The sequence below is a fragment of the Carassius carassius genome, chromosome 31 (genome assembly GCF_963082965.1).
Source record: "Carassius carassius chromosome 31, fCarCar2.1, whole genome shotgun sequence".
Classification (NCBI taxonomy): Eukaryota; Metazoa; Chordata; class Actinopteri; order Cypriniformes; family Cyprinidae; genus Carassius; species Carassius carassius.
The window spans coordinates 13485180-13501806 of NC_081785.1; the positions used below are offsets into that span (position 1 = coordinate 13485180).

At 38.8% G+C, this 16627-nt stretch overlaps 1 protein-coding gene and 1 long non-coding RNA gene across 2 annotated transcripts in view; both read left to right on the forward strand.

The window, feature by feature from the left end:
• Positions 1-409: 409 nt before the first annotated feature.
• LOC132111591 (uncharacterized) lies at positions 410-2748 on the forward strand. Its single transcript, XR_009424826.1, has 4 exons — positions 410-570; positions 676-780; positions 2243-2414; positions 2655-2748. It is a non-coding gene; the product is annotated as an uncharacterized LOC132111591 (long non-coding RNA).
• Positions 2749-2806: 58 nt separating this feature from the next.
• LOC132111917 (HEAT repeat-containing protein 5A-like) overlaps positions 2807-16627 on the forward strand; it is a 32923-nt gene continuing 19102 nt past the window's right edge. The window contains exons 1-8 of the mRNA XM_059519536.1: positions 2807-2820; positions 2924-3174; positions 3261-3383; positions 4424-4527; positions 4696-4701; positions 12207-12289; positions 12449-12519; positions 16341-16422. Coding sequence (XP_059375519.1) covers positions 2807-2820; positions 2924-3174; positions 3261-3383; positions 4424-4527; positions 4696-4701; positions 12207-12289; positions 12449-12519; positions 16341-16422 — 734 coding nt within the window. The remainder of the gene's footprint in view (positions 2821-2923; positions 3175-3260; positions 3384-4423; positions 4528-4695; positions 4702-12206; positions 12290-12448; positions 12520-16340; positions 16423-16627) is intronic.

The following is a 16627-nucleotide window of genomic DNA, read 5'->3' on the forward strand; positions in this document are numbered from 1 at the left end:
ATAGCACCAGAGGGCTGAGTTTGTCTTCGAGTGGCTGCGTTTCCTCAAGAAACTACTCGCTGGCACAGACCGGGTGAGTTGAGGGTGCTGACAATAAGCTCTCAGTTTGAGAAGAGACACTTCTGTCTGTCTCTTTCTTTCTTTCTTTCTCTCTCTCTCTCTCTCTCTCTCTCTCTCTCTCTCTCGAGCACAAACACATGCAAGCCTCTTTGAACAGACTGATTATTTGTCTGCCTTTCCACCGGCTGTTTCTCAGCCTGGAATGAACTAGTGATCTGTCTGTCTGGTTCTTATTGGTGAAGTTCCAAGAAACCGCAATTAAAGAGCAGCCCTCAGCTAAACAGTGAGTCTGCATGTATTTGTGTGGCAGGCCAATGTGAAACAGAAGCAGAAGCGCCTGGTGGAGCAGCTGACGGCGGTACTGATGAGTTCTCCCGGCCCCCCGACTCAATGTCTGGCGTTGGTGTACTGAGTGGGCGACTCCCTCACATGCAGCCTCACTGTGGACCACTGCACTGACATCATCACAGCAAGGATGACTCGCCCAGCTTCCTGCGTACAAGACTGTGAGTGTCATAAATCTGCTCTCCTACACGCACGCGTCACGCACACCCAACGCCTGCGCTGCAGATGATCCACTGACAGTGAGTTTACTTATAGCTCCCTACAGGGCAGATGTGGCCTGTTCTGGGTGTGCTGTTTGAGCAACTGGGACAACTGCTCATCAACTCGTTTAAAGAGACTATGGCAAACCTTCTGAAAGCAATGAAGAGCGCAGAGGTACGTGTGACAGCACACAGGCATGTGATTTACAGAACACAGAGATGTGACTGTACTCTACTGTGAAAAAACATGCCTGTTCTGACACATAGTTTTGAGGTCAAACGGTGACTCAGGTGTTTTTAATCATCACATGCAGTATTTTTATTATGACCATCACAAATTGCTTAGGATCAGTTAGCTGATGAAGTACATTACTGTTGAACGTTTTTGGGGTCAGGACTTTTTTTTAAAGTCCTCGAAAATTCTTATGACTGTAGTGTTTATTATAAATGATTTCTCGGTGCACATCATAAATATTTTTTTCTTTCATATGCCCTGATAATCTTTAATCAGCTTTCACTTCTCCTTGCAATCTCTGATCTCGTCTCTGATGACATGTACAATAATCTCACTCCTTCAGCAACCCTTCAGTGATCCAGTGACCCAATCAGTGTCCTATGGTCAAATCAATCCTGCCTTAATTTTTTGTTGTTGTCCAAGAAGCTGTTTCACTCGGGTATACATCACAATAGGGAAGAAAGGACGATCACAACTTGTTTCATCTAGACTTGAATGTTTTTGATAGAAGCCTGTTATGCTCACCAAGGCTGCAATACAGTAAAACCAGTAATATTATGAAATGTTATAACAATTTAAAAAGATTATTTTCTGAATGAATATATTTGAAAATGTAATTTATTTCAGTTATGGCAACTTTGACTCCATTCTTAAGCGTCACATGATCCTTTAGAAGTCATTCTAAAATGCTGATTTGAAGAAACATTCATTATTATTATCTTACCATCATTGTTGAAAACAGTCGTATTGCTTGATATTTTAGTGGAAATCGTGATTTTGTTTTTGTTTTTGTTGAATGAAAAGTTAAAAAGAATCACATTTTTTTCAAATACGTTATTTTGTAACAGTGTAAAAGTTAATAATCATGTTGTATCAGTTGACTGAAGGCAAAAACACATTTTGTTCTTTCTTTCTTTTTAACTGATGTTTATATCAACCACAATTCAGTTTATAATATTCTTATTACATTATTATATTCTCACAGTATCACAATATAATTAAAATATGGATCCTAAATGTTAATTTAGTATTTCTTTTAGAGGTTTTAGAGGGAGAGTAAACACTTATTCTTCTTCCATTGAATAGCAAATATTATAAGATTAATAGAAATTCTTCATTTATTCCGAACAAAAGCTTATATGAATTTTTTTTTTTTTTTTGCTCAAGTCTTCCCAGAATTACTATTCATTTGTAAAGTGAATTATTGTTATTATTATTTTTGTTTGTATTATCATCATTGTTATTTTTGGAAGTGTGAAGTTTGGTGTGTCTTCGTAGTGATGAGAAGTGTCAGAAATTCCCCTGAATATTTCAAATATTACTATAATCCCCAGTGTATTTTTTGCTTTTTTTAGTTTAGAATCTTGAAGTTGTGAAATGAACTATTTTCTTTTTTTGATAGTGTCTTCTGGCGCTCCAGAGAGAGGCTGTCTTCCTGTGCTCCTCAGAGCTGGAGAATGTGGCCACTCTTTGTTTCCGGGCCTTCGAGGGCTCAAATTATGATGTCTGAGTCGCCATCTCAAAACTGCTTGGCACTTTATTAGCATTGGCACTGGAGCCCAGAAAAGCCATAGGTGGGTGGATTTTATTCAGTAATCTCAGTAACTTCCTCAGGGGACACTGAGCTGATCATTTACCCATGGAGATCATGGAGATGAACATCATTCCCTCCTCTCCTCTGTAACGCATTCTGCTTTTCTTTTCTTTCCTCTCCCACTCAATTCCATCTCTTCTATCATTTATCCACTCACACTCTCTCTCACGCTTCTCTTCTTTTCATTCTTCCTCCCCTGTTCCTGTGGCTTTGCTCTCAGCTCCGAGGCCAGGCTCTAAGCGCAGCTCCCTGGAGGAGGTGATGGAGCTGCTGAGTTCTGGTTTCCTGCGGGCCAGTGGAGCCGGATTCCTGCACACAGGTCACTAACCCTCCTACAGCCCGGATCCGAATGTTGCTGTTTTGAGTCACTGCATGACTGGCTTTATGTTAACGGTAAAAAAAAAAGAACAAATGAAGGTCATATAATAATCAAAAGAAATGTATTTTCTGCCTTTATTATGTATGAGTTATCTGTTATGCAGAAAAAAGGATTCTCTCTCTTAAACAGACATGTGTGGTGTTTGTGTCCATTCTGGGTGGCGCGTGGCTGGAGAATCACTTCTCCTGTCTTCTTTCTCTTCTCATGGTGTGTGTGTCTCATGGACGGGCGACGCAATACTCAGCAGATGCTGTCCCCTTCATACTGATGGCCGCTCTTGGCACTTTTCTGGGGAAGAAGGCTCAAATCGCTACTGCCAAAGAGATCTGTCAATTGATCCGCAAACAGAAGAGGGTTGTGGGTAAGAAACTCAGCCAAGGGCAAATAGTTAGGTTTCGTTGGACATTGAGTTGTCATTTCTTAAATGTATCCCTGTGTTCCTGTCAGACGCAGCTCTTCATGAGGGGAACATGGAGATACGTGTGAGTCCTGCGGATGTCACAGCTAGTCAGCATGTGCTGGTGTGTGCACTCTTAGAGCTGGGCAGTCTGCTGCAGGACCCCAGCATAGGTTTGTCATGCATTATTAACCAACAAACTCTGGGCACCCCCTTAAACACTTTCAAAGGATGTTTAGATACTCCATGGAGGGTGCATACAGTTAAAGGGTTAGTTCACCCAAAAATGACTCACCCTCATGTCTTTCCAAACCCGTGAGACCTCCGTTCATCTTCGGGACATAGTTTAAGATATTTTAGATTTAGTCCGAGAGCTTTCTGTCCCTCCTTTGAAAATGTGTGTACGTTATACAGTCCATGTCTAGAAAGGTAAGAAAACATCATCAAAGTAGTCCATGTGACATCAGAGGGTCAGTTAGTCATACATTTTGGTCCAAAAATATCAAAAATTACGACTTTATTCAGCATTGTCTTCTCTTCCGGGTCTGTTGTGAGTGCGTTCACAACACTGCAGTGGCACTTCTGACGTATGACGCTGCTGACGTGTTATTTTTGATGCTTGTTATTTTTAAAAAGTCTTACTAACTCCAGATTTTGAACAGTAGTGTAGTTTATTATATTGCAATTCTATATTCTGTTCATGCCAATACATTTTAACTATTGGATGGACAGGATGTTAAGTATTAAATGGTTAGAAATGATGGCCTCATAAAGGTAAAAATATTCTGGGAGACATATATTGCCCAGTAACAGAGTTACAGTAATTTCAAAAATAGCTGTAATATTTGTGTCAATAAAACTGGTATAGACAACATCCTGCTCCTAACATTACACATTTGTGATGATTTTTGTTTTTGATGGTCTTATACTGAAGTTTGAACCAGGATCAAAGAAAGATGTTTTTCAAGTTCTATAGAAATATCTCTGGATTTTGTGTAAGTGTGTCTGCTCTTTAATGGATGTGTCACAGTAAGGCCTGGATGAAGGAGTGAGCAGAAAATGTGCCTACAGCTGCAGATTCAACACATCCATCCTGCTTCAGAGACACCATCTTTAAAACTATTTCAGAAAGTGCTCACATTGTCGTCTCTGATGCCTTGAACTTTACTAAAACTGCGTGTTCAATAGTTTCTTTGTTTTGTTTTTCTGACAGGAATGTTGGACACTGTGATCTCTGTTCTTCTTCGCCCCAGCTCATCTGCTCGACTGGCTGCTGCCTGGTGCCTGTGGTGTGTTGCTGTAGGGATGCCTGCTCAGGTGGCAGTGTTGCTAGACCGCTGTGCACAGAGGCTAAATGCCCTGAAGTCATGACCAGAGGCTGTAATCAGCCGTACAGGTCTGTCCGCTAGGAGTATCACACTCCAAGGGCAAGGTATGAATGAGATTTGTGTCTATATGTGTCCTTGTATATGCCCTCTTTTAAAGCTCACGGTAAGTTTGTACATGTTTTTTTTTTCAAATGTTTTCGGTTCTATTTGTGCTATATAATAGATGCTTTAAGTTTGTTTGTACTAGCAGCATTTCAGATCCCTGTAGTCAGTGAGTCTCTGCTGTTGCTTGCTTGTAGGCGTTTCTACACAATTGCAGTTTTCAATCAGACGCCAAATCAAATGTCTAGACTCCCTTTGGTAGTTTCCACACTGCATCACTGCTCATTTTAATGAAGATGAGCTTGTGAGGTTGGTGTCTGAACATTGAAAATTGAAACTGAAAATGAATGACTAATTTTGAAATGGATGACTTGCTGTAAATCAACAATGTCATTGTTAATGTATTATTTAGTATTGCATACCAGAAAAATTTAAACCTTCTTTTCCGCGAACCGGTTATTTCAGACGGTTCGATTCAATAAACCGGTTGAAAAAAACGGTTCACCGGTTCTTTTACACTCGACGTAATGACGTCATTGGCGATGACGTAATGGTGTCACGTCTATTAAACATTGAAATATATAAAGTCAGTAATCATAACTTAAGTCAGTCAAAAACCTCATAATCATGATAAGTTTACAATTAAGTTTTGCAATAATAATTTAACAGCAATAATGTGCATACGAGGATTTAAGTCTTGAAGATATAAAGTAGCCTAAATAAATTAGGTGTCATCAGCGCTGAAACCATGACCCACTTACTATACATAATACATTGCGATGTATTTGTTATTAAATGAAAAGTAAGAAAGAAACGGTTTTCGGTTCAGTGTAATGATGATCCGAAAACCGATGCAACCGGTTCTTGACTCGAGAACGAGAATCGCTCTAACCGGCACGTGCTGCAGTTCAGTATCATCAGCTGCTCTACTTGTGTTCATGTTCTGTTTACTACAAACTCAATTTGTGAATGTGTCATCATCAACTATAAATACAGTACAGATATTTCATAAATCATCCCTTATTCCTATTAAACAGTCTTTAGAGTCTTAATTATTGTCCAACTTCCCTAAAAACCCCCTTTGGCCTATACATAATCTACAATATACAGATTAGAAACATTCATCTTAAAAAAATAAAATAAAAGCAAAATAAAATATAGTTATTTTATCACACTTTCCCATGACAGAAGACAGAATTAACAGAATACTTGAAAAATTACACACATGTGCTGTATCATCAGTTCATCGGTTATCAAATCGGACGCGTCCGAAAGAAACGATTCTCGGTTCAGTGTCCTGGTGATCCGACAACCGATGCAACCGGTTCTTGACTCGAGAACGAGAACTGCTCCAGCAGTGGGCGTGTTCGGTCGTCATCTGGCTCGGCTCGGTGTTCATCTTCAGTTCGGTCTTCACAGCAGTTCAGTCAGTGTACTGTTTAAGTAAATTAATTACCAGACATGGGGACTTGTGACTTGGTGACTTGGACTCGAGTCGACTCGAGTCGCTATTTTTATGACTTGTGACTTGACTTGACAAAAAATAAAATACTTGAGACTTGACTCGGACTTGGAAGTTAAAGACTCGGGACTTGACTTGAGACACCGATGACTTGAATGACTTGAGTGTTAATCACATTATGTTTTCAGTTTGAATATAAAATATATATATATTTTTTTTTTAAATAAAATTGATTACTCAGCTGGAGCGCAGGCTGAGAATCGCGTTGTCATGACTAGACCAGGACACTATCATCAGTCATGCCCTCTCTACCTTACGCAGACCACGCCCACTTAGATCAGATTTCACATCACATCAACATCTCAGCTTGAGGGGTACCGAGGGTCATCGCTTTTGTCGTCAATAATTCGCGCCTAAAAACGCGTGGAAATCGCTAGTTGCGCCGCTTTCTCCTTGTTTCCAAAGCGCTCGGACAGTTGCGCCCCTGAGGCGTCGAGCGTGTCGCACCGCGTGCGCGTCGCGACCGCGTTGCTTCCATTGTGAGCGCGCATACCGGTGGCGCATACATGATGGGATAGGCCACATCGTGCTTGGCTTGCAGACAAGACTCTCGAATCTTATATTTTGCAAGTGCAATACCTTGTAATAGAGGTAATGACTTACGGATGTACTCTGAGAGAGAGAGAGAGAGTGTGTGTGTGTGTGTGTGTGTGTGTGTGAGAGAGAGAGAGAGAGACACACTCGTGCTTCACCTGATGAAGGAAACCCAAACAGAGCCTGACTCCAATCACAACCCCAACATTCAGAAACTAATTGACAAAAATCTGAAGTATAATTATGATGAAAAATGAAAAAATGAATTTGAGCTCCAAACCAAACTCCAGTGTTATTCGGCCCTAAACAGAACCACAAAACTGGCAAATTACTTATCACTCAAGCAATTAAAAGAAAGACAAATCCTTTCAAAATATCGACTCAGTGATCATGATTTGGAAATAGAGATTGGTAGACATAAAAGATCCTGGCTACCGAGAGAAGAGAGACTGTGCAAACACTGTGAGCTGAATCAAACAGAGGATGAGAAACACTTCCTTCTTGTCTGTCCCAAATACAGCACTACAAGAGAAACATTCTTCTCACAGTTTGAAGCTTTGAATCGTTCATTCTTGTCTCTAAATGACTCAGAGAAACTACTCTATATACTTGGAGAGAATGAGACGGCAGTCAAAATAGCTGCTAAATATTTATACACCATACACACCATACGAGAGGGATAATTTATTATATTCAACTGTTTTATTTGATATTCTTAATTGTATATAATTACTATTATTAATATTAGAAATATTATCTGCTGCTGCTATTTTTATTGTATTGTATTTTATTGTAATCATATTTTATTCTGTATCTAAATGCTAAATTTGGCAATACTGTAACTCAAATGTCATGCCAATAAAGCAACTTGAACTTGAGAGAGAGAGAGAGAGAGAGAGGAGAAATGTAAGAAAGTTTAATGTTGTATGTAAACTGTGTTTGTGGGGAAGTCGTGGCCTAATGGTTAGAGAGTCGGACTTGCAATCGAAGGGTTGTGAGTTCGAGTCTCGGGCCGGCAGGAATTGTGGGTGCGTGCATGTAAAGTTCTCTCTCCACCTTCAATACCACGACTTAGGCCGGGTTCACACCGCAAGCTGCAGCGCGTTAGCAGCAGGTAGACAGAGCAGAAGCAGCGCGCGCCTATTTTGCTTTCACACCGGCAGCGGAGGCAGCGAGCAACTGAACAGCGGATTTTGGTCAGAGTACTCTATAATGGGTACGTTCACATTGCTTTATTTCCATTTAAAATACATTTAAATAAAAAGACTTGGCAAGAAACTTTTTTTAATTAATAATTTCATTGTTACTTTTGTTGCATCTTTGTTTTGCTGTCTTTGTTTTCCGTGCAGTACGTGTTATTGATAGAAGAAAGGCCATCGCGCTATATTTGTTATTAAGGAGACTATGAAAAAGACGCATACTTTGGGTTCATCCCATTAACCGACGTAGGAGAGAACATGGTGCATATTACCATCTTGTTACTGGGTTTGTTTGCAATCAAATTTACCAAAGGACACCCTGAAAACCAATTTAATAAACGGTTTTAAATTATGTGTATATTGTAAATAGTTCACAGCCTTGACTTCCTGCTCATCTTGAAATCAGCATTTACTTGTTTATTACATATGCATGTATCACCTGGTTTTGTTATTTGTGTGCTTATGTGTAATTTAGAAATTGTAAATAAATGGTTCCAATTGAATCAATTTTGAATCAAATAGACTATTGAGTTGTTCGCTCGTGTGCCAGCAAAAGCGTCAAAAAACACTATAAAATTACTTACCATCTGCAATAAGAGCCGCTGCAACTTCATCCATGCTTTTTCTTTCTCCTGCAAGTCTTTGTAAAGTACATTGTGTGGATCATAAAGAACTTGATATTTCTCAACTTCCACGATGAGACGAGTGTCGTCCATTATTGTCTTTCCAGGTGCACTCTGAAGACCACCGCCTGTGACACCACGTGCTGTTGTTTATGATTGTCAGCACGACATCCGTTCTTCTGCCAATATATAGGCCTAGTTATAAGAATACGACTACTACTAATAATAAATAAATCTCCAAGGCTAAACTAGCAATATAAATTATTTAAAGTTGTTTTTGTATTTCGGCAAAAAAGTTTATTTTTGGATAGAACTGTAAGTACTTTAACAGATTTTGTAAAAAAAAAAAAAAAATTATAAAATAATAATAAAAAAAAATTATAATAAAAAAATAGAAAAATGTGATTTTAAATATCATACATTGTTATGTAATTTGCTAAGAACACAGTAGATATCATTAATGCAAATTTTGGGCAAAATTCCTTTTTCGTTTCAGTACATGTGTATTTTGGCCCTGATCATTGTCACTTTATCTTCTATACATATTTTTTTATATTAATTTTCTTTCCTAACATACTCCAGTTCTTGTTAAAACACCCTATATGTGCTTTTTTGTGCATTTAGAGCACTTTTTGTGTGAAATCATATTTATTTTGTCCATCAAATGTGTACTTTCACTTTAACTGAGCGTCAGCAGCACAGCAAAAATAGACCCAGCGCCGAAACGATCGCGACACTGCTGCTTCTGCTCTGCTTCTGCAACGCTCTGCCGCGCAGCCTCTGCGTGCTGTGTGAACGCTCTCATCTGTTAACATAGGCACCGAAAAAAATACGCGCTGCTTCTGCTCTGCTGCAGCTTGCGGTGTGAACCCGGCCTTAGGTGCCCTTGAGCAAGGCATCGAACCCCCAACTGCTCCCCGGGCGCCGCAGCATAAATGGCTGTCCACTGCTCTGGGTGTGTGTTCACAGTGTGTGTGTGTGTGTTCACTGCTCTGTGTGTGTGCACTTCGGATGGGTTAAATGCAAAGCACAAATTCTGAGTATGGGTCACCATACTTGGCCGAATGTCATGTCACCTCACGTCGTTTGAGAGAGAGAGAGAGAGAGAGAGGGGGGTGTTCAGAGAGGAGTCTGTTGGATGTTTAGCTGTTATTTGTTTTATGGACTCAATGTTGAAAATGTAAAACATTTCTGTTGGCAGAAGTGAAAAATAAATAATTTTATGAAGTTACAATTTTGTTTGATTCCATGATGTATTTTACTGAACATGAGTATTTACAATGCAAATCCAAATTATTTTAATTTACTGTTACTTATATCTTGTCTTTTAACTTTATTAAGATCAGATTCTGCAGGTAAAATTACAATAATAAGGTGACTTGACTTGGACTTGACTTGACTTACTACAGGACTTGACTTGACTTGACTTGACATAACTTGTGACTTGACTTGACTTGACTTGCCCAAGAAAAAAATACTTGGGACTTACTTGAGACTTGAAGGTTAAGACTTGAGACTTACTTGAGACTTGCACATGTGTGACTTGGTCCCATCTCTGTTAATTACCCTGGGATATTGGTTTATTCTGACTCAGATGGAGTGTCAGCCACATTAAAAAAGTTAACAGCTTAAGTAATTTGTGGATTAATGATTATTGGAGACGCGAACCGTTTCAAATGATTCAGTTCGATTTGGTGAACTGGTTCAACCGGTTCACTAAGAAGAACCGGTTAAATTGAACGATTCGTTCACGAATCGGACATCACTATTCTGTAGAATATATTTTTTTTTAAGTATTGTTGTTATGATGCTAGAATTTCTCATTTAAAAAGAAATACCTTAAAAATAACAATATTCAGTATCATTTTCAATACATCACAGAAGATTGCCACAGCATTAAGGGCATAAGACTTTACAGGTGCATCTCAATAAATTTAAATGTCGTGGAAAAGTTCATTTATTTCAGTAATTCAACTCAAATTGTGAAACTCGTTTATTAAATAAATTCAATGCACACAGACGTAAGTAGTTTTAATTCTTTTAATTGTGATGATTTTGGTTCACATTTAACAAAAACCAACCAATTCACTATCTCAACAAATTTGAATATGGTGACATGCCAATCAGCTAATCAACTCAAAACTCCTGCAAAGGTTTCCTGAGCCTTCAAAATGGTCTCTCAGTTCACTAGGCTACACAATCATGGGGAAGACTGCTGATCTGACAGTTGTCCAGAAGACAATCATTGACACCCTTCACAAGGAGGGTAAGCCACAAACATTTATTGCCAAAAAAGCTGGCTGTTCACAGAGTGCTGTATCCAAGCATGTTAACAGAAAGTTGAGTGGAAGGAAAAAGTGTGGAAAAAAAGATGCACAACCAACCGAGAGAACAGCAGCCTTATGAGGATTGTCAAGCAAAATCAATTCAAGAATTTGAGTGAACTTCACAAGGAATGGACTGAGGCTGGGGTCAAGGCATCAAGAGCCACCACACACACACGTGTCAAGGAATTTGGCTACAGTTGTCATATTCCTTTTGTTAAGCCACTCCTGAACCGCAGACAATGTCAGGGGCGTCTTACCTGGGCTAAGGAGAAGAAGAACTGGACTGTTGCCCAGTGGTCCAAAGTCCTCTTTTCAGATGAGAGCAAGTTTTGTATTTAATTCGGAAACCGAGGTCCTAGAGTCTGGAGGAAGGGTGGAGAAGCTCATAGTCAAAGTTCCAGTGTTAAGTTTCCACAGTTTGTGATGATTTGTGGTGCAATGTCATCTGCTGGTGTTGGTCCATTGTTTTGTTTTTTTAAATCCAAAGTCACTGCACCTGTTTACCAAGAAATGTTGGAGCACTTAATGCTTCCTTCTGCTGACCAGCTTTTTGAAGATGCTGATTTCATTTTCCAGCATGATTTGACACCTGCCCACACTGCCAAAAGCACCAAAAGTTGGTTAGATGACCATGGTGTTGGTCTGCTTGACTGAACAGGAAACTCACCAGATCTGAACCCCATAGAGAATCTATGGGGTATTGTCAAGAGGAAAATGAGAAACAAGAGATCAAACAATGCAGGAGCTGAAGGCCACTGTCAAAGAAACCTCCATACCACCTCAGCAGTGCCACACACTGATCACCTCCATGCCACGCCGAATTGAGGCATTAATTAAAGCAAAAAGAGCCCCTACCAAGTATTGAGTACATGTACTGTAAATTAACATACTTTCCATAAGGCCAACAATTCACTAAAAAAAATTTTTTTTATTGGTCTTATGAAGTATTCTAATTTGTTGAGATTAATTAATTAAGTAAGTGAATTGGTGGGTTTTTGTAAAATGTGAGCCAAAATCAATTAAAAGAATCAAAGACTTTAACTACTTCAGTCTGTGTGCATTGAATTAATGTAATACACAAGTTTCACAATTTGAGTTGAATTACTAAAATAAATGAACTCCATACTCACACACACCCTCTCCACACTGGGTATGAACCAGTTTACTGCTTTTCGATCTTCAATATGCCCACATAGACAAGATATGCCTATACTCTAACAACCAATGTGCTAGTGTATTTTCTGTTTTCAGATTTTTTTAACCTCCTTTTTGTTCTTTCTGGTATTTTTATTCAAGGACTGACTGTAATGGAGCATCACTTACCTCGATTGCTGTTGCTATGGAAATGTGCCTTCCCACAGTCTGTGAAGGACGTGGAGAATGAGCAGCGGCATGGAGACTCTTTCACCTGGCAGGTGACCCTGGAGGGGCGAGCAGGAGCACTGTGCAGTGAGGGCTTTTATGAATCTTCTCACGTATGTCTCTCTAGATCTACTCCCTTGACATCACAGTAATAAACTTTGTTTTAGATTCTTTACTGTTGACTCCAAATAGTAATAAACAGGATGTTTGGTCTTCATAGCTTGTTTCATCTCCTTTATAGCAGTAAAGAGTCTGGTGGTGCACTGCGAGTGTATGAGATCCTCACAATGGTTCAGCCTAAAAGATATGAAGGTCAGCAAATTCTGAAATGAGAAAGTTAATTGGACTAGATGTGTTGATGTTTTATGCATTTTAATCAAGACTCACAGTTTGTGTTAATAAAAAAGTTTGTATTGTCAGAATTACAGCAGAAATACAAAAGAAGGTATATTGATTGGCAGGTGGGGGATTTTGTGTTAGACAGTTGGGGACTTTCAAGTCAAAAAGGTTCAGTTTGGTTCACCCTATCAGGGTTTAGTTTGTGAAAATGGCTGGCTGACTGTACATTATCCCTTACTTACTGAGTGGTCATACCATGGTATTCAGTTGAAATGTGCTACAGAAACAGTACATGTAAGCAGAGGTGGAAAGAGTACAAAAATATTCTACTCAAGTAAAAGTACCATTACATTAATGAAATTTTACTTAAGTACAAGTAAAAGTACCAGTCTAAAAATCTACTCAAGTAAAAGTAAAAAGTAGCTCATTTAAAATTTACTCAGAGTAAAAATTACTTAGTTACATTTTAACAGTGGGAGGGAGTCAAAAATGGGACAGGCCAAGGTTGTCAAACTCAGTTCCTGGAGGGCCACAGTCCTGCACAGTTTAGATATAACCCTAATTAAACACACCTGATCCAGCTAATCTAATCATTTAGGTTTATTTGAAAACTACATGATATGTGTGCTGGAGCAGGGTTAGAACTAAACTCTGCAGGGCTACGGCCCTCCAGGAACTGAGTTTGACACCCCTGGGATAGGTCTATTAATCTCAAACTACAACCCGAATTCCGGAAAAGTTGGGACGTTTTTAAATTTTAATAAAATGAAAAATAAAGGAATTTCAAATCACATGAGCCAATATTTTATTCACAATAGAACATAGATAACATAGCAAATGTTTAAACTGAGAAATTTTACACTTTTATCCACTTAATTAGCTCATTTAAAATTTAATGCCTGCTACAGGTCTCAAAAAAGTTGGCACGGGGGCAACAAATGGCTAAAAAAGCAAGCATTTTTGAAAAGATTCAGCTGGGAGAACATCTAGTGATTAATTAAGTTAATTGATATCAGGTCTGTAACATGATTAGCTATAAAAGCTTTGTCTTAGAGAAGCAGAGTCTCTCAGAAGTAAAGATGGGCAGAGGCTCTCCAATCTGTGAAAGACTACGTAAAAAAATTGTGGAAAACTTTAAAAACAATGTTCCTCAACGTCAAATTGCAAAGGCTTTGCAAATCTCATCATCTACAGTGCATAACATCATCAAAAGATTCAGAGAAACTGGAGAAATCTCTGTGCGTAAGGGACAAGGCCGGAGACCTTTATTGGATGCCCGTGGTCTTCGGGCTCTCAGACGACACTGCATCACTCATCGGCATGATTGTGTCAATGACATTACTAAATGGGCCCAGGAATACTTTCAGAAACCACTGTCGGTAAACACAATCCGCCGTGCCATCAGCAGATGCCAACTAAAGCTCTATCATGCAAAAAGGAAGCCATATGTGAACATGGTCCAGAAGCGCCGTCGTGTCCTGTGGGCCAAGGCTCATTTAAAATGGACTATTTCAAAGTGGAATAGTGTTTTATGGTCAGACGAGTCCAAATTTGACATTCTTCTTGGAAATCACGGACGCCGTGTCCTCCGGGCTAAAGAGGAGGGTGACCTTCCAGCATGTTATCAGCGTTCAGTTCAAAAGCCAGCATCTCTGATGGTATGGGGGTGCATAAGTGCATACGGTATGGGCAGCTTGCATGTTTTGGAAGGCTCTGTGAATGCTGAAAGGCATATAAAGGTTTTAGAGCAACATATGCTTCCCTCCAAACAACGTCTATTTCAGGGAAGGCCTTGTTTATTTCAGCAGGACAATGCAAAACCACATACTGCAGCTATAACAACAGCATGGCTTCGTCGTAGAAGAGTCCGGGTGCTAACCTGGCCTGCCTGCAGTCCAGATCTTTCACCTATAGAGAACATTTGGCGCATCATTAAACGAAAAATACGTCAAAGATGACCACGAACTCTTCAGCAGCTGGAAATCTATATAAGGCAAGAATGGGACCAAATTCCAACAGCAAAACTCCAGCAACTCATAGCCTCAATGCCCAGACGTCTTCAAACTGTTTTGAAAAGAAAAGGAGATGCTACACCATGGTAAACATGCCCCGTCCCAACTATTTTGAGACCTGTAGCAGAAATCAAAATTGAAATGAGCTCATTTTGTGCATAAAATTGTAAACTTTCTCAGTTTAAACATTTGCTATGTTATCTATGTTCTATTGTGAATAAAATATTGGCTCATGTGATTTGAAAGTCTTTTAGTTTCCATTTTATTAAAATTTAAAAAACGTCCCAACTTTTCCGGAATTCGGGTTGTAGTTGTTTTTAATTAAAGGAATCAGTTATTTAGAATAATAATACATTTGGGCTGTTGCCAAGGAAATCAGTATCAACAAACTCATCTTTTAATGCAGAGGAAATGCAGAATATTCATTGGAAGTGGCATTTAGATGTATCACACTGTGTAGTGCTGGACAAGAATGCATTTAACCTGCAGTTACAAATGCATGAATAATGTTTTGATATACAAGACATAACATGTTGAATACTCATTTGAAATGATAAGAAATTAATTATTTAAAAAAATCTAAAGATAGCCTACTTTAAATGTGAAATTAAAATGGCCAGTATGTGTCAGCAAGTCACTGTTAATAAGTGAGTCATTGCGATTGAACCGAATCATTTAAACGTTTGATTCATTCAGAAACGAAACACTGTCACGTTGCTCAGAGACGCAAAACTGTGCTTTGGTGGCTGTGTTTGGAATTATTTTCTGTTGTAGAAATAGAGCTAAAAAAGGCAATATGGTGTCTAAAACGCAAGTCTCTTAATTAACTTGTTTACTGAACTGTTATATATATGTATGTATATATTCATGGAAAAGATGGCATTCTTTGTGTGATTTTGATTTAATATATGAAATTATATAAATATGTGAATTTTCTGCCCCTATATCTTCAATTTTGCGATCATTCTAAATGCATTTTAGGAGACTGAATCACACAGTGAAAGAACGCACTATAAATGCGCGCGCACATCATTAAAACAAAAATAGCACACTCCTCACCACTGTCTTTTTGGCTAATTTGTGCAAAACCTCTTGCTAAAATGTCAAAGCTTCATTTTAACCACCAATGCAACGATGCAATTATTTAGCTTACCTCTACATTCTTGCGAAGGGTTGATGTCTTGTCGAGATTTTATAAGCTGCTAGTTTGGTTTTAGGCAAGTACAGCTTACACTGCATAATAGAGCATACATATGGCCAGGGGTTCACTTCATTTCCTTCGAGTTCAACTTCAGAATATGACGGGGTTTCGTTTTCAGCGGTGTCTGCACCACTAACGCCTGTTTTGTCCGTCTGCATCTTTCTTTTGATTTTAGCGCCAGTTTGCCCTCCTGCTCATTATTTACTGCCGTAGTTTCCAGGGAGCGATTTATTATTTTTATTTTTATTTTTTTTACTCAGTAATTAATGTGTTTTAAAATGTAGCGAAGTACAATACTTCAAACAAAATATACTTAAGTAAAAGTAAAATTACAAATTTAAAAAATTACTTTAAAAAGTATTAGTACACAAAAAAGCTACTCAATTACAGTAACGCGAGTAAATGTAATTCGTTACTTTCCACCTCTGCATGTAAGTCACCCATTTTTATTATGCTTTGAAATTTAAGAGAGCTGTTTAGGATACTTATTTTCCTATCCTACAGTAACATATGAAATTGTACTGTTTGATTAGCCAAATATGTATTTATTTGTTTATTGTGGTTTGGTTGTGTTGGCTCAGAGAGCTTTGACACAGTGTTGAAGCAGCTGCTGAACGATCTGACCGGGCCAGAAATCACAGCATGTGCTGAGCTGAACCTGAGGTGATTTTCCCCCACCTGGGAATTCAGCAGAAGTACGTCCACTGTTTCCACAGAGACTCCTATCAGAGGGCTGCTTGAGTGTTGTGGTTTCTGTCATTCATTGGTATGCTGTAGCTGTTAGATTGGAGTGCTTTTAGTTCAGTTCATTTGAAAGAAAACACTTATGTTCAATAAGTTTCTTTATATAGGATCTTTATTCAAGTTG